This window comes from Diabrotica virgifera, chromosome 4 (assembly GCF_917563875.1).
Source record: "Diabrotica virgifera virgifera chromosome 4, PGI_DIABVI_V3a".
NCBI lineage: Eukaryota > Metazoa > Arthropoda > Insecta > Coleoptera > Chrysomelidae > Diabrotica > Diabrotica virgifera.
In genome coordinates, this window is record NC_065446.1 from 182266123 (window position 1) to 182292284 (window position 26162).

Genomic DNA, 26162 nt, shown 5'->3' on the forward strand with positions numbered 1-26162 from the left:
AAAAAAAAATATCATATTGGTGACACAACGCCCTCCAGGCCGAAACGAAATTTTTTGAGTATTATGGACATCTATAATAATAACCTATATGTTTCCTGCAGCCGATTTTGATGATATACATAGTTATAAGCAAATGAAGATCAAAAAACCGTAAATTTTCGCTTTTTTCGTCTATAACCAAAAAGTTAAGTATTTTAAACAAATTTGAGAGTGAGAAACTCATAAATCATATAAAAAACTTCAATATGGAGTTCGCTGAATATGTCTATCCTTATTGGTTGCTTAGAAAATTGCAAAAAAATCATAAATTTTGAGTTTTTATAAATATTTATAACTTATGTAAAAATTAACAAAGAACGTTCTTATTACAAGAATTGCTGAGACCTGTGGTACTTAAATTATATTTTAAATTTCAAAGCAATTGGTCAAATAGTTTAAAAGTTATTTAATTTTTTTTTCCCAAATTAATTTTGGTGAAAATGGTGAAGTTACACTAATACTTTGGATAGTGTATGAAAGAAGAAGATTTATACTATTAATTGAATTAAAAATAATGACAAAAAATAATTCTAAATACTGCAAAATTATTTTGCAAAAACATGTGAATTAAAAAAGGGAGGCTACCTTCTTCCCTAATGGTCCTAGGACAATTGTTTTTCTTTCTAAATATGTATAAAAATTCAGTCTTTCCAAATCTGAAAAAATAATGTTTCTACGGTTAACGGTTAAAAAGTTATTCTAATTGTTTTTAAGTAAGCCAAAAACGACGTGTTCTTGCAAAATAATTTTACACTCTTTAAAATTAATATCTGTCATTTTTTTTTAATTAAGTCAATAGTATAAATTTTCTTCTTCCATAAACTGTCAGAAGTCTTACTGTAACCTCATAATTTTCTGACTTATAGTGTTGCAAAAAAAAATGAATTTGGGATAAAGAAGTTAAATAACTTTTAAAATATTTGACCAATTGCTTTTAAATTTAAAATATAATTTAAGCCCCACAAGTCTCAGCAATTCGTGTAATAAGAAGGTTCTAAGTTAATTTTTACATAAGTTATGAATATTTATAAAAACTCAAAATTTATAATTTATTTTGCAATTTTCTAAGCAACCAATAAGGATAGACATATTCAGCGAACGCTATATTGAAATTTTTTAGACGATTTATGAGTTTCTTACTCTTAAATTTGTTTTAAATTGCTTAACTTTTTGGTTATACACGAAAAAAGCGAATATTTACCGTTTTTTAATCTTCATTTGTTTTTAACTATGTATATCATCAAAATCGGCTGCAGGAAACATAAAGGTTATTAATATAGATATCCATACTACTCAAAATATTTGGTTTTGGCCTGGAGGGGGATGTGTCACGAGAAAAATCTTATTTCTCTGGACAAGCGTGCTAGTGCTAGTAGTCTCCTAAATTGTGTTAATTTGCATTAGTATAGTTTACCCTCGACACGTTCGCTTGTTCGGTCAGTATTTGATTATGTGGATTGACAATCTGCGTGCGAGCATTTGTGTACCAACCTTGTAGGGCAAATATTACTTTAATATTCGGGTTTTACAATATTTTTTAAGGTAATATAACAACAATACATATTTAAAAAAGCTTATGTTGGAAGTCTTGGCTGCAGATAATATTCAGGAACCAATTGATTTCAATTATGAAGAAGATTTGAATGAAGTTGATAAAGTTGAAGTCGACATTTCTGCTGAAACGAAGCAGAAAATTTCTGATTTAGTAGAAAATAATTGCCTGAAATTCGTACTCATACATTTATTGGAAAACAACACACGGGGCCAAGCATCCTATACCCAGGCACGGTAGAACTAGGGCAAAATAAAACATCTGACTGTTGTAAAAATGTCTCTAAAGAATTTGAAAACGGAGTTAGAAATTTGGAACTCCTTTTTTATGTTGCCATGTTGAATAGAATTGTCGAGTTCAGAAATTCAAGTAAACCAGGAACACGATCAACGTGAAAGAGATGCCTTTGATTGCGTTATTATATCTGGCAGGAGTTCTCAAATCTAGCCGATTCAACACTGAGAAAATAGGAAACAAATAAACAGACGTTTTTTACCTGCGGCCCTAAGGGCCAATTTCTCATATCGAGTTCAACTCCAGTTTAACCTGAACTTCTAGTAAACGTCAGTTTAAAGTCAAAATCGTCTTTCTCAATTTGCACGTTCAACCGATGACAGTTTAAACTTGAACGATGCTTGAACGGTGGAATTCGGCCGTTCAAAGATTTCAGAACTCAGTTCAAATGATTTCATGGACTACGCATGCGTTGTATTAACACGAAACGCTGTCATAATATAAATATATCCTATTTTATTATATTAAGCCTACCGATAAACGATAACATTATTTTGTTTCTATAATATTTATTTATAATTATTAAAATGACTATTTGACTATAAATACTTAAATTTAACTTTATTCAAGAACAGCATAAAAAAGGTAGTTCAAAATGGCGACAGTTTTTTAACTTTTGCCATCTATTGGCATTTCTCGAAAGCTGTAGAACGAGCGCTGACATGAACGTGCAATGAGAAATGCATTCCAAACAAAACCACAGATCACCGGTGAACCTGGTTCAACTGAACCATAGATTAACGCAGGTATGAGAAATCGACCCTTAGTCTGCACGCGAGCACCGAAAGGTTAATAGCAAAATATCTCGTAAATAAATTTAGCAACCGTGAGATAAAAACACCCTTAAGCTAGCCTCAGTCTGGGTCTAGGATATAGGGTAAAACGCCAGTTATTAGACACGAGACAGTTATTGGACATTACAGTATTAACTTACGATTATAAGATTTCTGCAAGTTCTAACAAGAGTATATTTCACTAGGTGGCACTACTCGTTTCTATATTACGTAAATTCTTATGTCTTTGTTCTGCCTTTAACGGGTTCTGTGATTTTGGCGGTAATTATTTTTAGGTTATATGAGTGAAGTAAAATTTAAGCATCTGCTCTGACTTTTTTTTTTCAAAACTACGTGTTATTTTTAAGGTAAGATTGTATTTTTATTTAAAAGGGTGTAGTAAAGGCACCTATAGTCCCTAAGGTAGCTCGCGTACAGTAATAGGGATTTTAATTCAGATTTAATTACGCCTGTCCTATAACTAAACTAGAAAACTTGCTGAATTCTATTATGGCACACCTATCCAATCACTAGATAACTATCCTTACCACATATTTATACAATTTTCAACGGGTTTACGTATAATTAACTGGAGGTAGCAGTAAAATTAATTTAGTAATCGATTTGACAGTTATTGGACAGCTGTCCAATAACTAAATTTGACCGTCCAATCACTAAATTGATTTTATAGGATTGTAGTAAAATGCCTAAATTTAGAAAATACGATAATATTAAACTTATAGAAGCTGTTCTGGATGTCCAAAATGGCACTGAATCGTATAGAACAGCTGAAAAAAAAAATATGGAATTCCGAAGTTCACTATAGAATTTAAATTAAAACATCCGGAACATAAAGATACACTTGGACCGTCTCCTATTTTAACTTGCGAGGAGGAGAATACTCTGGGTAGGTACGTTCATTAAATTTATCTTAATCCATAGCATTATTTGATTTTACATTCAATATTTTAGATGGATACAAGAAACCGCTTCAAAAGGTTTCCCCAAAAAGGCTAACGATTTAAAAAGCAGCGTGCAAAAATTTTTAACCGAAAATTCGCGCCCCAATAACTTTAAAGATAATCGACCTGGAGATGGATGTTTAAAAGTAAGTCACCAAAAAAATATAAAAGGACAAGTGAAGGTGTGACGGCAGCTAGCGCTTGTGTATCTGAACGAGACATTAAAAACTGGTTTAAAAATATTGAAAACTATGTTAACGAAAAACATCTAGAAGAAGTTCTAACTGATCCATCAAGAATTTTTAATGGAGATGAGTCAGGATTTCAAATATGTCCATCTACTGGAAAAGTATTTGCTATGAAAGTTTCAAAAAATGTTTATAATGTTGAAAAAAGCTGTTCAAAAGAAAATGTCACTATGATGTTTACGTTTTCAGCAGACGGTAAAATGTGCGTGCCTATTGATATTTATCTTTATCAACGTATTCCATAAAAAGTTGCTAAAGGCATTAATCCTAAATGGGATGTGGACAGAAGCGATAATGGTTGGTTGACGGCAGAGATATTCTATCAGTATATTGCGAAAGTTTTTTACCCCCACCTAATTGAAAATAATATTAAGCTTCCAGTTATTCTTTTTGTAGATGGGCACAAGGGTCACTTAAGTTACCAATTAAGTCTATTATGTAATGAACTGCAGATTGAAGTAATTGCACTTTATCCTAACGCCACAAGGATTTTACAGCCATGTGGTGACGTTTCTATTTTCCGTCCACTAAAAGAACCTTGGCGGCAGTCAGTGATAGAATGGGAAGAACAGTATCCAGGAGGGGTAGTGAATAAGGTTGTATTTGCTTCTATATTGGAGCAAGCTACAAAAAAAGCTGTAAAACTGAAACAGTAGTAAATGGTTTCAAGGTTTGCGGATTGTTTAAATTTAAAGCAGATGCTATTGGCACAAAATGTTTAGGTAAAGAAGTAGTAAAAAATTTAATAATTTCAGCTCATCAAAAGAAACCCAATATGGACTATAATACTTTTGTAAATAACTTAGGTCCTGAAAAAGTTCGTAGCTTAGAGAATTTAAAAGAAAATCCAAAGAATAATCTATCAATGGTTCCAAAAAATAGAAACACAAACATTAATATTATTCAAAATATAGCTATCACATCTCCCGCTAAAAATACTGAAATAAAAACATCAGAACAAAGTGTTATTGACAATGTAAATATTTCTGAGAGTAGTAGTACCAATGATATCCATATTAAACAATATAAAACTAATGTTTATGACTTACCCTCTATGAGTAAAATTATTGTTAAACACGAATTATTGGGTAATTTTTTTAACTTATCTTACTGTAACGGAAATAAAAAATAAACGTAACAATAACCGACTTCCTTTTGCTATTACATACATCTGCACGATATCAAGAAATGTTACGAAGAAGGGATGAGTTAAAAGAAGAGCAGGAAAAACAAAAACAAGAAAGGAAACGGAAAAGAGAAGAAAAATTAACCAAAACACAGTGTAGCAACAAAAAGAATTAAAAAAAAATCAAATGTTCTATTTGTTCAAATGATATTCAATCGAATAAATTAAAATGCGATGACTGTAGTCTTTATTATCACGAATGTCGTATTCCTGTTAAGCATAAACAGCATATGCCTGACGATGGTGATCTATTTATATGTCACAACTGCTTCAATCTGCAGGATAGTGATTCCGATGCTAATAACAGTAACCAAGACAGTGAGGATGAAGACATTGACGAACTTTTCACTCAATACAAAGAAGCACAGAAGCAATTATAAAATTTAATTTTGTCAACTGTATATAGGTACCCCATACCGCACAGAAATCTTTGGTTTTTCCAGTAATTTTCATTGGTTTCTAGTTTTTTATTGTGTTTAAGCATTTGTCCAATAACTAATTTTACGTGTCCTGTAACAAAATAAACTGTCCAATAACTATAATTTTTGTAACTATTTTTAATAAATATATATTGACCAAAAAGATTTAACAATTTCTTTAAATCCTTTTAGCCATATTGTAATAAACTGTCTAGACTACGTTTTGTTTATTTCAATTCAATCTGCAGAGAACAATGTGAATTACGAATTTTTAAAGTTAAAATTTTCTTAAGTGTCCAATAACTGTATAGTCTTGTCGCCAGTGGGGTACAACGGCCTCCTTAATTCAGATGGACATACCCAAGTTTTTTTTATGTATTTTGACCCGTAGAACACGATTTTTTTGGGAACAGTCGATCCGGATGTCGATAAGATTTTTATAAACGAAAGAACTTGAGGAATCACATAACAGCAATTTTTCGCAAAACAATACATTTTTTTGTATGTTTTGGGTCATTCTAAGCAAAAAATGTTTTTACAAGTTTTTTCGTAGGATGCATAGTTTTCGACATCAATGCGGTAGAACTTTCAAAAAATCGAAAAATTGCAATTTTTAAACCCGAATAACTTTTGATTGAAAAATAAAATAGCAATTCTGCTTACCGCATTTGAAATTTCTAGTCAAATTCTATCGGTTTTTATTATTTTCATTGCTAAAAATTAATTTTTTTATTGTTAAACAAAGCTATAAGCACATAGTGATTGAATGATATTTTCAATGCATTTCTCATTTGAAATCGAACGAGTAGGCGCGCATACATACAATTTCTACGTAGATTACGTAGAATATTGGGCACGGGAAACACTATGTGTTTATAGCTTTGTTTAACAAATAAAAACTCAATTTTTAACAATGTAAATAATCAAAACCGATAGAATTTGACTTGAACTTTCAAATGCGGTAAGCAGAATTGCTATTTTATTTTTTATTCAATCGTTATTCGGGTTCAAAAATTACACTTTTTCGATTTCTTGAAGGTTGAACCGCGTTTATCTCGAAAACTGTGCATCCTACGAAAAAACTTGTAAGATCATTTTTTGCTGAGAATTACCCAAAAAATACAAAAAAAGTTTCGTTTTGCGAAAAATCGCTGTTATGTAATTGCTCAAGTTCTTTGTTTATAACAATCTTATCGACACCGGATCAACTGTTACCCAAAAAATTCGTGTTCTACGGGTCAAGATATATAAAAAACTTGGTTAAGTCCATCTGAATTAAGGAGGCCGTTGTACCTTCCCCCTGGCGACAGGCTAGTATCGTTTACACTAAATAAAACAAAGTGAACAATGACTAACTTATAATAAGGCGAATTATTATTGGTCTTCTTAGGTGCCTTTCAGGTGCCCTTCAACACTCAGGAATATATCAAGAAACAATCACGAATGTAAACTCAGAAACATTACCAAAAATAGAAAATTATGAAATAGAAGCAGCACTATCACAATTAAAGAACAACAAAGCACAAGGACCAGATCGAATCCTTGCTGAAATGTTGAAAGAAGGGAAAGAAGAAATCTTACAAACATTAAGAAATCTGTTTAATCAGTGTCTACATAAAGGCAAAATACCCGACGAATGGAACGAAAGTCTTACAATCCTGCTATTTAAGAAAGGCGACAGAAAGGACATAAAAAATTACAGACCCATCTCACTGCTGTCGTAAACGTATAAACTATTCATGAGGATTATCAACAAGAGGCTAACACACAAATTGGACTCGTATCAACCAGTAGAGCAGGCAGGATTCCGAAAGGGATATAGCACCACTGACCATCTTCTAACAATTAGGACACTAATAGAAAAAGCTAACGAATACCATATAGATCTGCACTTAGCAATAGTTGACTACGAAAAAGCATTTGACAGCGTGGAAATGTGGGCAATAGAAAAAGCTATAAACAACTGTAGAATAGATTCCAGATACAGAATGCTAATACATAATATATATAAGAAAGCAACAATGAGAGTACAATTGGAAGAAACCACAAAACCCATACCAATTAACAGCGGAGTACGACAGGGAGATGTTATTTCTCCTAAACTATTTACATTAGCACTGGACGATGTTTTCAAAACAATGGAATGGACAAACATGGGAATAAACTTAAATGCCAAAGAAACTGAACCACCTAAGATATGCAGACGATGTAGTAGTCATAGCATCAAGTTTTGAAGAACTACAAACCATGCTAACCGAACTAGCAAATGAATCCGAACAAATAGGTCTAAAAATGAATTTTGCCAAAACAAAAACAATGACAAACACACAAGACAATAGAAACGTAATACTAAAGGACACCACAATATAAGCGGTTAATGATTATATATATTTGGGACAGATGATAAAAATAAATAAGGAAAATCAAACAGCGGAGGTAAAAAGAAGGGTCAGATTGGCCTGGGCAGGATTTGGAAAATTAAAATGGGTCCTAAAGAATAAAAAAATACAACAATACTTAAAAACAAGAGTGTTTGACCAGTGCATACTCCCAATTCTCACATACGCATGCCAAACATGGACCTTGACCAAGGCAAACATGGATAAAATAATGAAGACACAAAGAGCAATGTTAGAAGTAAAATTGACAGACAAAAAGCAAAACAACTGGGTCAGAAATAGAACAAAAGTCAACGGCGCAGGCCAACATATAGCCAGGCTAAAATGGAGCTTCGCAGGTCATAACGCTAGACAAACGGACAATAGTTGCAATAGCACGATACAACAATGGAGACCATGAACAGGAAAGAGAGCAAGAGGACGACCCCAGATGAGATGGGGAGACGACATTAAAAAGATATGAGGAACGCACTGGAAACAGAAAGCACTAAACAGAAGCGAATGGAGGAAACTAGGGGAAGCCTATATTCAAAATTGGACGAATTAAAGGACAAAAAAAGAAGAAGAACAAGAGGTGCCTTTCTGTTCCGGATGTTAGAGATCGAAATGGTTATCCTAAATTTTCTGGCATCTATTCGGGTTAGTCTTGTTGCATATATCTTACCTTCGTTTCTTTCTCATAATATGATCCAGATATTCTGGTTGTTGTTCTTTGATTGTATAAATTATTACGCATTCCTTTTTCATTCTACGTACTATGCTTCTTTTCATGAGCATTTTTCAGTGCGTCACAAATGATAGAAAAAAAAGTAAGTACGTGATAATACATTTATGACTATGACATTTATTCTAACATGACATTTTAGTTAAATCTGACAGTTGTCACAATTTATTTGCAATTTGGCATAAAAACAAATCAATTGAATTAATTGCATTTATAAATTGGTATTTTCTTTGATTTGTCTAGTCTTATAAATTGTACAGATTATATTCGTAAATATATTATATAATCAGTAAATAATTTTTTTTCGATTATAGCGCCATTTATTGACAACTAGAGTAAATGTTACAAATGTCACCGACGAAATGTAATCACCGACGTGCGTTTTTTTCTGTCACATACAATTGAATGCGTTAGAAAGAAATCGAAAAACGCACTGAAAAATCCTCATGAGAAAAGGCATACCTCAAAATCAGTCATAAAATAGCCACTATTAAAGTTCATAAGACGCTTCTGTAAAAACACATCTCAAATACTTCAAGTCTATATCAGATCGAGAACTAATCACTTACCACAAGTTTGGATTCAGATCCCAACATTCAACCATAGCCTGATTCAATCTATGAATCGAGAGTTGGTAGACAAAATAAATACTGTACTGCCGCTTTTCTAGACATCTCGCAAGCATTCGATAAAATCTGGCACACAGATATTCTGCACAAATTAAAAAAAATCTTCCCTTCACTCATGTCCTACTTCTATTTACCTGCATGACCGTTACTTTTTGTAAAACATAGATGAACTTTGACATTGCATGAAAAGTTGCGTCAAGTAGTCTTTATAATATCCAAAACATTTTAAGACGATTCGTCAATTAGTTTAAATTTTATTCAATTTTTTGAATGTTTTGTTTGCAATTGCTCAGATAATAATACCGATACGGCGATTCTGTGGATACCATATGAAAGACCAAGACTTATGTTTTCAATATATGTATTTGAAAATCTATAAAAGTCATTTTTACCATTTTAAAAACATTTTACTAAAGTAGAGTCATTTTTTGCTTATTAATATTAACTTTAATAATTAAACTTAATACTAGAATAGTACAATTTAACATTTGTAAATCTGATATTTTTACACGAATTTTTACAAAAAAAATTTTGCCAAGTTCAATTAGGTTCAAAGTTAGCCACTTTTATTACTTATTTCACAGTAACTTTGTTTATAAAAATTAAGCAACTTGACTAGTGCCATTTTGAAGTTTAAGGTATATAGTTTATACAGAAGTTTGAGTAAATTTTGAACTTTAACACAGTTTAAAAATAAAGTCCTAACGAGATCGGCTCGAGGCGGGTGAAGGGGAATTATAAAATCCAAATATGAAAAATAAATTACGACCGGTTCTCAGGCCTACTGTATATACATTTATAATTTCATAAAAATCGGTTAAGCCGTCTCAGAGGAGTGTGTCAACTAATACCTACTATGACAGGAGAATTTTATAGATGTAAATATATAGCCAACCCTTATTAAAAAATAGGGAATGGCGATACAAAGGTGAAAATTAAGGACTGTATATATTCTTTAATGCTACATGGTATAAAATTAAGACAGACAATTTTGTCCCAAAAAATTTAAAAATATTGTCATTATCAATTATTATGAGTATGAAAAATCGATTACAACCTATTCTCAGTCCTACAGAATATACGTGTAAAATTTGATAAAACTCGGTTAAGCCCTTTCGGAGGAGTATAGTAACACTGGTATGGTAACTAACACTGTGACAGAAGAATGTTATATATAGAGAAGTAGCTGTAAATGAAATAAAAAAAATGGTTAACTTTGCCCCTTATTGATCTGGGCGATTTTTTTTTGGAAATTCGTGTACCAGCTTTTCAAACACCAAAGTGGATTTAGTCTACAGTCAATATTAACAAAGTTTTCAAATTATTTATAAGTTAAAAGTGACTATACTTTTGTAAGGTGAAAATGACTTTTTGAAAGTAAGGTGAAAATACTAGTAAAATAAACAAAAATGTTGTTGCTAAGTAAAATATTCTTCTAATAATTTATTTATCTGACTCATTTTGATGTGGTTTCCACATTCTCGCTGTATCATTACCACTTCCGAAACAATAACATTGTAATAAAAAGCTCTGTGTATAAACAAACTGTATAAAATTTAGACTAATTAAAGGTTTGTCTTTAAATTTTTTGTGCATTATAAGGACTACCTGACTAAACTTTTCATCAAATCTCAAAAAGTCCAAGAAATAAAGCTTAAAACAGGACAAAACCTCTCAATTTTTACAGAATGGGTCGATTTGCATGACAATTTGGAATTCAGTGCACCTTACCCTCTACTTCAAAATCTATATTGTGCCGACGCGACAGGCGCTTTTTATTTTTTAATGGTGAAAACTACCCCTTATTGCAAAAATCTATAAAAAAGCTTAAAAGGAATGAAACTTGTTCAGATGCATTAAATATGGGTATCCAATATTCTACCTTTATTTATTAACTATTTATACCCTTTAAAAGATAATTTTTAAGGGTGAAAACTACCCCTAATTTTTCAAATGTAATATGTGTATACACAGAGTGTATATTTCTGCTTCTTCTTCTTCTTCTTCTTCTGGAGTGTATATTAATTGTCAATATTTGATTGGCATGGTAAAAATTCTTATAGTTACTTTTTGTTTTAGTTCAAAGTCCTTCAACAAGTAGAAAATTCCAATCTACACACATCTTTCAATCATTTCATACCCTAAATACAATCATACAATATACAGGGTGTAACAAAAATACAGGTCGTAAATTAAATCACATATTCTGGGACCAAAAATAGTTCGATTGAACCTAACTTACCTTAGTACAAATATGCACACGAAAAAAGTTACAGCCATTTGAAGTTACAAAATGAAAATCGATTTTTTCCGATATATCGAAAACTATTAGAGATTTTATGGCATGAACATGAATTTTATGGGGGTTTTGTTCCCGTAAACCCCCCCAAACTTTTATGTACTTGCCAATTAAATTATTATTGTAGTACCATTAGTTAAATACAATGTTTTTAAAACTTTTTTGCCTCTTAGTACATTTTGGATAAACCAGTTTTAATCGAGATGCGGCTTCTTTTTTAATATGTTTACATAAAAATTTTATGGGGGGTTTGTGCCTTTAAACCCCCCAAATGTTTGTGTACGTTCCAAATAAACTATTATTGCTGTACCATTAGTTAAACACAGTGTTTTTAAAACTTTTTTGCCTCTTATAGTCGAGGAAATGAAGCATTTTGGCCCGCAATTTTTTCGTCCAGCATGGATTTACTTGAAATTTTCACAGAAGTTAGGAAATAGTCCAAGAATCATATTCTATATCATGCTGCTGTACGCTAAAACCTCGGAGCTAGTTGCCACCCCATATCGGGGGCAGTAATTTTTTATTACATTTTAACCATGTAAATCGATGTAAAAAGTAATTTTAAGAAAAAAATGTTTTTTACATTTTCTTCGTAAAACTAATATTTTTCGAGTTATTCGTGGTTGAAAGTAACAGTTTTTCGACGGAAAAATCAATTTTTTTTAGAGGGTTTTTTGAGAATAACTCGAAAAATATGCATTTAAGCAAAAAAAACTGTAAATATCAAAATTGTGTCTTTTAGTAACACAAACGAAACTGTTTTTCTATAAAATTTTTACGACCAATACAAACCGAGATACGGCATGTTAAAGGTTAGCTTTTTTCGTCAAATGCATAATTTAAAATAATCAAAGCCAAATAACGGGAAAACTTTGGATTTTCCAGGAAAACTTACATGATATTTTTTCAAGAATACAATAAGATCTTTCAAAAAAAAATAATAAAAAGTTTCTAGCATAAAAATTGAGCAACTTATGATCAAAAAAATGTCGGTACCTGTTTTTCTCTACGAAAAAACAGTAAAAACAACCCCCTAACTACCCTTGTAACTAAAAATTGGTCTTCGCCTTTCTGTAATTCCATTTACATTTATATTATCAATACACCCAAGAAGTTTGACCTATTTAAAAGGCCTAATTTTATAAAAATTGGAGTTTAAAAAAATTGATTTTTTGGAATTTTGCATTTTTTATCATTTTCTTCAAAATATCTCCGAAAATACTGGAGACATGAACAAAAGATACATTACCAAATTGTAGCTTTTTTAATACCTAAAATTTCCTTATGCATAGATTTTCATTATATTGAACAGTTAGCGAGATATAGCTGTTTAAAACATCTATTTACGAGCAAACATCCCCTTATTCGAGCCCTTTAAACCCACCTCAATTAAAAATTAAGGGATTTTACGGAATTTCATTTACACAGTCCTAGTACTCTTCAAAAATCCTACAAAACTATTATTGAAAAAACTTTTTATCGACAAAAATTAAGGAGCAATGTTTATAAAACTAATTTTTTTTTCGAAAAATTCGAATAGTCCCCTTATAGAGCATTTTCATTGTACCTATATAATACCACAGAGCCGTTTCGTATACTAGATGACTAAAAAACTTTTTGTATGTGTATTTTTATATATTTGTAAATTCGTATTTTTGTGTAAATAAATGTTTTTGTAATTCTTTAATTCTACTTTTTTATGTATAGATCTATTAAATTGCCTACTTATAGAAATTGCAATGTTATTAAGGGTTGAAATATTATGATATTATATCCTAAAGCATAAAACAATCATTATTTAAGCAGTCAAAACCAAATTTCACCTATATTAAAGTTTACAATGTTTTTATATAATTTTTGACAATAAGGGTAGTTTACACCCCTAAAAATAATCAGCGCCCTTGAGCATGATATAGAATATGAAGTACAGGGTAAGATGATCCTAACCTCAAATTTTTATGTAAATTGATGCAAGCCGAAATTATTCTTTTAGGATAAGTAAACTTTTCATATACAGCTCCAACAAGGGTGGTTTTAAGGGTTGAAATATTGTGATATTTTATCTTAAAGCTCAAAACAATCATTATGTAACTAATAAGAAGCAAATGTTGAAAATCTTAAAGTTTAAAATGTTATTTTATAATTTTTTACAACTAGGGGTGGTTTTCACCCTTAAAAAACCAAAAGCGTACAACGGCTCAATATAGAAAATGAACTAGAGGGTGAAATGAGCCTAATACCAAATTTTTGTACAAATCGATGCGGGACGAAAAAATTGCGAGGTTTTGCCATTTTTCCAGCTTCATTTCCTCGACTATTAGTATTTTTCAGATAAGGCACCTTTTATCGAGATGTGGCTTCTTTTTTAATATGGTTCAAAGTATACCTCAAACTGCAATTTTTAAATAAATTTTCATATTATTACCAAGTCTCTAAAATCGTACTTAACAGTACATACACAAATATGTGGTGGATTTGACAAAATATTCAAAATATCTCAAAAAAACTAACTTTCCGAAAAAGTACTAAGAGGCAAAAAAGTTTTAAAAACCTTGTGTTTAACTAATTGTGCCACAATGATAATTTAATTAATTGGAACGTACATAAAAGTTTGGGGGTTTAAGGGAACAAAACCCCCATAAAATTTTAATGGGGTGCACAAATTTCACTATAATTTTTTTAAGATGTTGCTTTCATAAGAATATCACATGTCCGTTTTGAATAAGAAACCTCAAAAAGATTTCGATATATTGAAAAAAATCGATTTTTATTTTGTAACTTCAAAGGGCTGTAACTTTTTTTAGGTGCACATTTGTACAAAGGTAAGTTAGGTTCAATCGAACTATTTTTGGTCCCAGAATATGTGATTTAATTTATAACCTGTATTTTTGTTACACCCTGTATATATAAGTACATACTTATATTTAGATTTGTAAAAGAAATGTATACAAAGATATTTGAAACATACTGGCGAGCACCTCCAAAATAAAAAAGATAGTTACAAACAAATAAACACATCAGAAGATGATTCTATTTTTGCCTGACGCTGCGGGCGTAGATTCATTCTGCCGAAAATTTACCGATACACGCATACACAAACATGTAATATACAGTGAGCGCCACCGTACTAGACACATGGGTAGGTATCTAATTGCAATGCTTAAAGGCCAATCCGGTCCGTTCTCTGTGACTTTCATCCCTGTCATGTTAGTGTCAAAAAACTATTTAAAATAATTGTTTTTCGATACAAAAAATACATTAATTAATAGTAGGGGAGTGCAATTAGAACGAAAACATACACATTATACACATGTTAAAGTAAAAATTCTACTCGAAGATTTGGCCGCTAATTGTTTATTAATTGTTTAAATAATAACAATTGTTTTGTATAAATACTTTTAAAAATATTGTTGAATTCATCATTTTACTTTGATCAAATATGTTTCTATTTTGGTTTTTGTTATGCTGAATCCGAATATGGCATTACAATTTGAAAATTCTTATACAGAAGCTCTTATACAGTATGTTTGCGTAGCTAGGAACCACATGGAACCTTTTTTATTACCAATTTTGCGAAAAAACTTATTCTTCATAAAATACTCTAGATAGTCAAAAATCTAAAACTCAACCACCAGATATCAAATTTTATCAATTTTATACGAGTTTTGTCAAAAATATGAATTTAAGAGTAAAGTACCTATTTATTCCAAAATATCAAAAATGCTATTATGAAAAGTTGTTTGAAATTAAAAACTATGTTTCTATATACAATTACATTATTCTAATCTAAAAAAAATCAATTTTTCCTCAAATTACGGATACCCACCATTATTTTATTACAATTATTGTAACTATTTTATTATCAATTTTACGAAAAAAAGTTATTCTTCATAAAATGCTCTACCTGGTCTAAAATCTATGATACAAACATCATATATGCTTTTTCTCATGAGGATCTTTCAGTGCGTCACAGTTTTTCGATTTCTTTTTAACGCATTAAATTGTATGTGACAGAAAAAAACGCACGTCGGTGATTGCATTTCGTCGGTGACATTTATTCTAGTTGTCAATAAATAGCGCTATAATCGAAAAAAAATATTTACTAATTATATAATATATCTACGAATATAATCTGTACAATTTATGAGACTATACAAATCAAAGAAAATACCATTTTATAATTGCAATAAACAGAATTGATTTGTTTTTATGCCAAATTGCAAATAAACTGTGACAACTGTCAGATTTAACTAAAATGTCATGTTAGAATAAATGTTATAAATGTATATCATTGTGTATCACAGATGTATAATTCTATCATTTGTGACGCACTGAAAAATGCTCATGAAAAGAAGCATATCAAACTTTTTCAGTTTTATACGAGGTATGTAAAAAATATGAATTTTTCTTAAGAGTCAAGTGCCTTTATTATTCACAATATTTTAATTATAAAGATATAGTTGAACACTGAAACATAGTTTTTAATTCCCAACAACTTTTATTTTTAACAATTTTCGATATTGTGAAATATAAAGGTACTTTACTCGTGAGTGAAATTCATATTTCTTATATACTTCGTATTAAAAGAATAAAATTTTATATTTGATTATCTTAGGTTGCATCTTAGTTTATATACGATGCAGAGTATTTTATAAAGGATAACTTTTTTTCATAAGACTGATAATAAAAAAGTTATCAATAGGTTCCAAGTTATGCAGACATACTGTATAAGAGCTAAAAAAATTTTTTTGTTGAACATTTATTATTGCTGAAGCTTATTATTAAATGTATTTTAGATAAGTTTTACAGAAAAAAGTTTGGATCACTTTATATAAACATTTTTTAGCTGGTAATTTTTGGTTTCTTTATTACATTTTTGTTATCTTTTTTAATTTTCTTAAAAATAAATAGTTTATTTCACCTCTAAAGTAAAATAATTTAGTGCATTTTAAAGACTATATCTTGAGCTTAAAAAAACACATACAAAACTGTAATAAATTTGTTGAAAATTGAGTAATACCGTCTTAAAGTGGTGTTAATTCTGAAAAACTATGAAATTTTCAAAAATTACATTTTTGGAGACGTCGCCGTCGTATCATTTAAATTAAATTTTTGAGAGTTTTTTAATGAAACATCGTTTAGTAAAATGATTAAAAGGTAAGCTGTGCAAAATTATTGTTTTATAAGAAAAATTGTATTAGTTACACATTTTTAAATCATTTTTAAACAAAATTCATGAAGTCTCATTTTCAGCCTACATCGTACTTATGCCCATACATTTTGTTTCTTTTTGTTATAACTCTAAGATAGCTTGATTATTCTTCTTTCGTGCTCAACCTGTAAAATTTCAATTGATGGATAAGTTAAAGAATTACATTAAAATAAACTCAACCGTGCACTTCGCCGTACGCTAGTTTACAGTGCGCCAATGTTTGTGAGAAGGGTGACTTTAGCGTTATAAATAATAAAAAATTATAGAAGCTACAGATCTAATTTTAGAAAAATCTTTATATAAGGTTTCTTTGTAAGATTTTCTGAATTTTTCAATGGCCAAGTCAGTTTTTTTCAAAAACTTATATTTTCGGAGTTATTTAAAAAAAAGCATCTATTTTCGCAGTTCATTTGTTTAATAAAAAATGAAGCACCCACTTCTCGAGTAGAACTTTTTGATATGTTGTTTATTAAACATTTCTTAATGAAATTACAAAAAGTTCTATCTTGTTTGATTTTTTCCGAAATGAAAATCTATATGCACTCCCCTATAGTATTATTATTATTTTTAAAACTAACTTTATTTAAACACCAAGAATATTACAATACTTTAAAACTTTTATAATTTTACTATAAATGTCAAAATTAGATCACCTCTATTTAATGCAGCTGTTCTAAGGCTGAGGCTAATACTGCTACAGCTTAGACTTAGGTATTGCCATTGTTTATTTACGCAATAAACAATGGTCTAGTTATACAATGGTATTGCTGTTACAAAATCTCGTGAACCTAATAATTCGTTCATTTGGTGGCGTCAATATACGAACGAAACGATTGAATCCGACATTACTGAAAATATCAGGATGCAGATGGGACCCTGTCGCGCATTTCGCAGCAAATAAAATAGTCGTATGTTTTTAGGCTTCATTTTATTTCGGTTATACATACGCATTTTCAAGGTTCACAACGTTTTGCACCAACTCTACCACCGAATAGATATTGCTCAATTGTCCCGTGTCTGATTAAATAATATAAAGAGAATAACATACTGTTACATTTTAGCTTCTTTATACTTTTACTGAATATATAATTGGATATTCGGCGATGTATATGGTTTTGCACTTTTTCCTTATATCCTCTTGGCTGCTGACGATTCAAGTGTATAACATACATGAAAAACGTCAACTAACACTAAAGAATATTGGAATACTGATTATCAACCGATATTTCAGGTAAGTAAAGATTGGTAGATAAAGACTTTAGACTTTCCTAAAACGGAAATACAACATTTAATTCGGTTGAAAAATGTGGATGATTCAATGACATTGTTGTTAATAGGTCTGCCATATTTATGTATTTATCTTGTTCGAATACTTTTTATTTTTAATTTAAAGTCATTTTCCGAAAGCTCCTCAATATTTAATCCTGATAAAAGGGATCTATATTGCCTTCACAATATACAGGATGTTTCATTAATAAATGTCCATTATAGTAACTGGAGAAACCTTAGCACAAAATACGAAGATTTAACCAAAAACACTTAAATAAAATGTGGTTCCTTACTGAGTTACAGGGTGTTCTATCTAAAAATTTAAAAATTATTGTTTCTCGGCATTTTAATACTATTCGACATATCCTTTTCATACTTGGCAGAAAGTGCGACTACTATACACCCTACTAAATTATGGTAAACAAACGTTTCTAGCTACAACCAGAGGCGTACGACAGGGGATAGTGAATGGTTGACCCTTTATAAATTCTACGCCACTGGAGTAACTACTATTTTAGTGCCATTTTTAGATTCTCCAATACTTTCAACATAAACAATATAATTTTCTAACTATATTATAATAATATAGTTTGATTAATTTTATGATAATAATATGATTAACATAATATCATTAAAATTTAAAAATTATTTGTACCCAGTAATTTAAAACTATTTGGTGTATCCTTATCATACTTGGCAGAAACTGTAGGCACTGTACACCCTACTAAATTAAGATAAATAAACGTTTCTAGCTAGTACCAAAGGCGTACGACAGGGGATAGTGGCTGGTTGACCCTTTCCAAATTCTACGCCACTGACGAAATTGCCATTTTAGTGCAATTTTTTGATTTTCCAATACTTTTTATGTAAATAACATAGTCTTCATTCGTAACGATAAAATGATTAGTTTTCGATATATTTGAAATTAAAAATGAAGCGACACAATACATTAATCAAAATAACCGTGTCGTTTCATTTTTAACTTCAAAGATCTCGAAAACTAATGACTTTATCGTTACGAATGAAGAGTATATTATTGTCATAGAAAGTATTGGAGAATTCAAAAATTGAACTAAAACAGCAATTCCGCCAGTGGCGTAGAATTTGTAAAGGATCTACCATTCACTTTCCCCTGTCGTACGCCTCTGGTAATAGCCAGAAACGTTTGTTTAACATAATTTAGTACTTTGTACAGTACCTATACTAGAAATGCATCAAGTCAAACTAGTTTGATTTTATTCAATGAACTTGACTTGACTTGAAAACCAAACTTTTTTTGTAAAAAAGTTTGACTTGACTTGATTTCAACATCTTTAGGTTTGAATTGAAATCAAACTTCTTCAAACAGTTTGAAGTTTGAATATTTTATTGCGTAACTTGTTTATTTCCAATTCTAATTGAAAGCGTACCGGCTTTTGTTTTGACTTATTTGGATAGGTATGAATCTGCTACTCCACAAATTAGTTTGTAGTTCATATTATTAAGAAGTATATGCTTGGCTTGTTTATTACGTTCCTTTTGAAGTGTGTGCTTTGTGAAATAATATCTGAACCTGAATATTTTTCTGCTCAGAATAAGTATCAGATCAAATTGAATTTGATTTTGAAGGTATTCCCAGTTCAAAAATTAAGAGAAAAAAAATCTGCATACTTGTATTATAAAAATAAAAAACAGCGTTATAAAATGACAAATAGTGAAGTAATTCTTTAAGACGACATTGCAAAGTGGCAAAAAATTCATTAAACCTACTCTATCAAAAATAATATAACATTTTGTTGTTCCTTCATAAATGTTTGTTAAAGGGGCCTTTCAAGTATTACAAACGAAATTTTTAAAGCTCATTTATTGCGAAAGGTCCAGCTATTTATTTCAAACACGTGTTACTGTGCTTGATCTGGTTAATACAAATAAGATTTTTTCACTTGAATACTATTGTCCTACTGTAACATGAGCGAAGCGTGAGGGGTGAGGCAATATAATACAATCCAGGGGTTCTATGTAAAATATAAATGAAAGTTGAAAAGTTGGGAGATTGTGGTTCCGTAGTTTTTTTATTTAAGTTAAAAAACAATGATACGTAACATGCTGTTCGAACCCCCCTCCCTCCCCCGTATAACGGGTAGTAATGTTTTACATGGCCCCCCTCCCCCCAACTTGAGTTACGTAATACTTGAAAGCTTCCAAAGTAGATTAAATTACACTACTTGCTATGATAAAAAACTATCCAACGAATTCTTTGTTTTAATCTAGTAACACTCAAATATAAAAAAGTTATATCGATCAAACAAAACTTACCAGCAAGTAATTCTAAGCATGCAGGAATTATTTTCAAAAAATTTACCCTATTTTAATTATAATCGCTGCCTTTATCAAGATACTTTTATGTGGAACTCATTGTATTATTAATTTTCTTACCTTAATTGGCAACTAACATGTCAATCTCGACAAAAAGTATATCTACTAAATGAATTATTTTTCAGACTCTTTCAAACTATGTAGTTTGAGAAACAGTTTGAATTTTTAAACCTGTACGATTGACCAGTTTGACTTGACTTGAATTATTTGTCAGAAGGATTGACTTGAGTTTGACTTGAAATTAAGTCAAACTCAAGTCAAGTTCAAACATTCAAGATTGTGCAAATCTAACCTATAATTCCTGCCAAGTATAAAAAGAATAAGTCAAAGAGTTTTAAAATGCTGAGCAAAAATTATTTTTACATTTTTAGATAAAACACCCTGTAACTCAGTAAGGAACCACATTTTATTTAAGTGTTTTAGGTTAAATCTTCGTATTTTGTGCTAAGGTTTCTCCAGTTACTATATGGACAATTATTAATGAAACACCCTGTATATACTGTTTTTATAATTTTCTGATTTGTTATTCCAGAGGCACTCGTGATTTTTATATAAGTCGAGAAATATCGGAGTCTCTTTGTCTTTCCATCTATGCACCATTGTTGAGTGACATTATTAGGTATTTCTTGTAATAAAATACGAAAATCATACCGCCCAAATCAAAATAAAATATGGTGAATGGGTTGCATATGTGAGTTGATTTTAAATGAAGTAAAGAAACACATACTAACTCACAATCATTTAATTATACTTCGACGACCGGTTTCGATCTCTACAATATTCAGATCATCTTCAGGTCGGCTTTACAATTAGTTGAATGCTACAATTAAAGAAAGCCAGAGTTAGAACATTGTCTGGTTGTGTCAAAATGCAAATACAAAGCCAAAAAATTTGAAAAGTATGTAACTGTTGAGATTTCAAAACAATAAACTGGTACATACGTATTCACACATATGAGAAACAGGTACTCATAAGCACGCATACGCACATAGATGAATGTGGTTTATTACTATTTGTTAATAAGTTAAATTTTAAAATTATTAAAATTTTTCTAAAAAAAACTATATAATTTTGATTTACTTACATGCCGTTACAAGGGATGCTTTGTAAGTTCATTGATAATATATTTAACGTCCAGATTATGCTAATAGGATAGCTAGGTGAGGGACTTTGTAGGCAAACATGCTTCGTAGGCCAAAACACAGTGAATTGGAATGGATCCTAAAGGCAGATATGTGATGTGAAACAGAGACAGATGTATTAGTTATGAGAAAGACAACGTTCGGATGGGAATGTTCATAAATGCAGCTAAGGTGTAAATTGACTTATTGTAAACACTTGTACGATTGTGAAGGTCTTTGCTCTTAGTTGTTTTGAGCTATGGGCAAAGGTCCAAGTAAAGAAAAAGACAAATAGGAATAAATTTCAAGTTTGTATTGTTCCCAATCAGAGGACTAAGGGATGTCAGTTAGTTTGTATCATTGTAGGTGCCCCACACTAGAAAATCTATGAAATGGTCTTACACTTTTCAAACATTAAAATATATCGTCATGTTTATTAAAATATGTATAAAACATATATAATGTAGGTACAAACATGAAAAGTAGTCGCAATCGGTAATCAATTTGAAACTTTATTGTTTATTTATGAAGCATAACGTAAACAATTAACGTAAAAAGTAATATTATGTATATTTTATATAATTACCAACAATCTGTAGAAGTTTCAAGTTTCTTCATTGCAAAAAACAAGAGAATTTAAGCATTCTCCGTTAAAATCGTTTCTTTATGTAAACAATTAATAAACATAAAAAAAATTGTATTGAATATTCGTGTATTGTTCCCGCGAATGCATATGTCTGCAAATTTTTAGTCATTTGCATTAAAGAAAAGGCAGTCAAATTAACGTCCAACAATTTGACCCAAACGATTGAACTAAAGGAAATCGTTTAATTAGTTAATACGCCAAAACGAATTCTAATGTTAATTGTAGCACAAAACGTCTAGACCGGTAGTTTTTCTAAAACTACGATAAAACACGAATTTTTTGAATTCGAGTTTTGGTTGAAGTTTTGTTTCGTATCGTATTGAAACTTGAGACGAATAAGCGCCGATTTATATATAAACAAATATATGAGCGTTTAAAATTTGAAACTTTATTGTTTATTTATAAAGCATAACGTAAACAATTAACGCAAAAGTCAAATTAGGTATAGTTCATATCATTAGCTACAATCTGCAAAAATTTCAAGTTTCTACATTGTAAAAGATGTACAAAATAATTTAAGTATTGTCCATTAAACTTGTTTTTTTATTTAAACAATATAAACACAAAAAAAATTATTGACTATTCATATATTGTTCCCGTGAATGCATATGTCTGCAAATTTTCATTCATTTTCATTGAAGAAAAGGCAGTCAAATTAACGTCTAAAGATTTGACGCAAACTATTGAACTAAAGAAAAGCGTTTAAAAATGGTACAGCTCTTACAAGAAAAGAGATATTCAGATAATTCTAAAAGCAAAATTTTAGTGATACCTCCGGAATAATATGACACGACTATGAAACAAAATTAGCTCTTCCATTTTTCCACAGATTTTTTTAAAATTAGGAGAAAATACAACGCTTCCATTACTCCCTGTATAATGCCATGCAAGCAAATTTTTTGTGTTACCGGAATAATACCAAACGATATCAATACATGTACCTACAAACTGGTGCAAGAATCTTAAAATCGGAGCCAAATAATAAAGCTATAAATTGTCAAAATTAATTAGAATAGAATAGAAATATGCTTTATTGCCACTGAAAATTTTTAAAATTTTATGGACAAAGCTTACATACAGTCAAAAGAAAAACATAATATAAATAACAAATAACAACTACAATTTACTAAAATTAGATAAATCGTCAATAATGTACAGTATAAAATATAAAAGCCAAGACAAAAACAATTTATTGCAAAATTTATGTAAATTGCAAATTGAACATACAACAAATAAAATAAAAGAGGTACAACATAAGGAACTGACAAATTTATGCTACTGCGTATGAAACCCAATTTTCTTAGTTATTCATTGAGAAATTCTTCTATTGAATAATATGGTCTTTTGGATAAATAGGCTTTTGTCATTTTACGGAACTTACGGAAAGATGTTGCAGATTTAAGTTGTAACGGAAGATGATTGTACAGTTTCTTTGCGGAATATAATATAGATTTCTTTACTAACTCAGTGGATGGAATCGGTAAATAAATATCAAAGATTGAATTTCTGGTGGAATAAATATGATTGGGCCTGGATGGAAAGACATGAAGGTGTTTACGAATTAAACAAACCGTTTCTAGAATATATAAAGATGGAAGTGTTAAAATTTCGTGATCTCTGAAGTAACTTCTGCAATGTGTAGATCTTCTGAGTCCAAACAGATATCTTATTGCCCTTTTTTGCAATCTAAAAATGACATTAAATTGAGCAGCTGTACTAGAACCCCAAAAAGGAAGACCATATCGAAGATGAGACTCGAACAACGAAAAATATGTTATTTTAGAAGATGCTAAATTGAGTTCCCTTGAGACAGATCTTATTGCATAGCAAGCTGAGGCGAGTTTCTTACTTAACGAATCGATATGAAGGGACAATTTGAGGTTGCTGTCTAAAAAAATACCAAGAAATTTTACTGAATCAACGGTACTGATCTGGCTGTTATTATGAGGCAAATGTTGAAGAGCTCCTTTATAGGATATTGCTACTGTTTTGTTTACGTTAAAAGAGAGTAAATTAGAGTCAGACCAGGTCTTTATCGTCAGTAGATCCGAAGTTATAGTTTCATGAAGAGATGCAATAGTTGAGTTGCTCCAAGTGATACTGGTATCATCAGCAAAAAAAAATTTTCTCATTGATTTTTAAATTAGTGATGTCATTTATAAAGATAAGGAATAGTAGAGGACCCAATACTGAACCTTGTGGTACTCCACATACAATGTTTTTGAGACTAGAGTCAGTATCATTTGCTCTAACTAGTTGTTTCCTATTATTCAAGTAGGATTGGAACCAATTCAAAGAAATACCACGAATTCCATAGAAATTTAATTTTGTAATCAAGATGTCGTGATTTACACAATCAAAAGCTTTGGCATAGTCGCAAAAAACAGTGGCAGTATAAAGATTATTGTTTAGTGCTTGGTAAACCTCATGTTGTTCTGAAGCTATTTTCTTGTGGCATTTTTATAATCAAGTATATTCAAATGGGAAATAAGCCACAATTTTACCTAAAAATCATTTTATTAACGTTTCGACGCCCAAGTCGGGTGTCGTTGTCAAAATACAAAATAATACTAAATAAAGAAAATGTTGTTGCTTAGTAAAAAATTCTTCTAATAATTTATTTAATCTGACTCATTTATATCGGCAATTCAGACACGTATTATACATTTTAAAGTAGACGACTTTAAAATGATATTGCCAATATTGATGAGTTGCGTTCCTGGGATGACTTTACTAAAAGATAGTTCATTCGATTACATGAAATCAATCCCAACTCAAGAATATCCGCCACAAAAAATCATAGCATGTGATCTGTCTTTAAAAAGACAACTAAATGCAACGGTGGCACTGAAATTCTCGCGTTAGAGATTCCATAGTAAATCACGAGGGAAAACCAGGAAAAACCTCGTGATACTATCTCGACATCGTAAGTATTTGGGTTTACATTTGGTTTACTCTCAAAACTAATACCAAATTCTGACTTGATATTTTAAATATTAAATAATACTAAAATACTAAATATGTACTAGCTCGATATGTTGCTGATTTACTAATTGTGGTATTTTCTTTCTATTGACTTCCTCCTTTAATATGGGTAACCACATCATACTGCATTCTACCGAGGAATTGGCGACACAATTGGTTTCATTTAGCATAATTAGAGCCGCTTCTTTGATTTTTCCCTTTTTACTATCTGCTTCTTTTAGGACTATACTTGAATCTCTCCACTGAACTCTATATTCATTAACCCATGCGTGTTGACATATTTGAGATCTATCAAATTCTCTATTTTTTATATAAGACTGATGTTCATTTACTCTAACGTCTAATGGTCTTGATGTTTCACCTATATAAAATTGTTCGCATTCACAAGGTATTTTATAAATACAATTCTTTGTTCTTTCTTGTTCACTGTTAGGTTTAGTTTTAGATAGAATAGATCTCAATGTGTTTGTTGTTTTGAATGTTGTTGATATGTTGAATTTATTAACTATAGTTTTAAGTTTCTCGGATAGTCCTTTTATATATGGTATTGATATTTTCCTCGTATTATTTCTTGTGAATGTTGTAGGATCCCGTTCTAAGTTGTTCTGTTCCATTCGATCCAATCTTGACAATTCCTTATTTATAAACGGTATGGGATAATCATTTTTTAATAAAACAGGTGTTAACAATTGTTTTTCTTCTAAAAACGAATTTTCGTTAGAACAAGTAATTTTGGCTCTATCATATAAGGATTTAATGATTCCCTTTTTAACGTTGATGTTATGATTTGATTTGTAATTGAGATATCTGTTGGTGTGTGTTGGTTTTCTATACACTTGAGTCTCATATCCAGTATCCTTCTTTGAGACCAAAACATCGAGGAAAGGTAGGGTGTTATTGTATTCCTTTTCCATTGTAAACTTTATTGTCTCTTCTTGATCGTTTATAATATTCAGGAACGTATCCAACAATTCCGATCTATGAGGCCATATAGAAAACACATCATCTACATATCTCCACCATACTGTGGGTTTTAAATTTTGTTTAGAA

The 26162-nt window shown here is 30.5% G+C and overlaps 1 protein-coding gene across 4 annotated transcripts in view; it reads left to right on the plus strand.

Annotated features, from left to right (window-relative positions):
• LOC126884024 (O-acyltransferase like protein-like) overlaps positions 1-26162 on the plus strand; it is a 190726-nt gene that overhangs the window by 54444 nt on the left and 110120 nt on the right. For all 4 annotated transcript variants that reach the window (XM_050649807.1, XM_050649808.1, XM_050649810.1 and 1 more), the window contains one exon: positions 17798-17967. In XM_050649807.1, coding sequence (XP_050505764.1) covers positions 17798-17967 — 170 coding nt within the window. The remainder of the gene's footprint in view (positions 1-17797; positions 17968-26162) is intronic.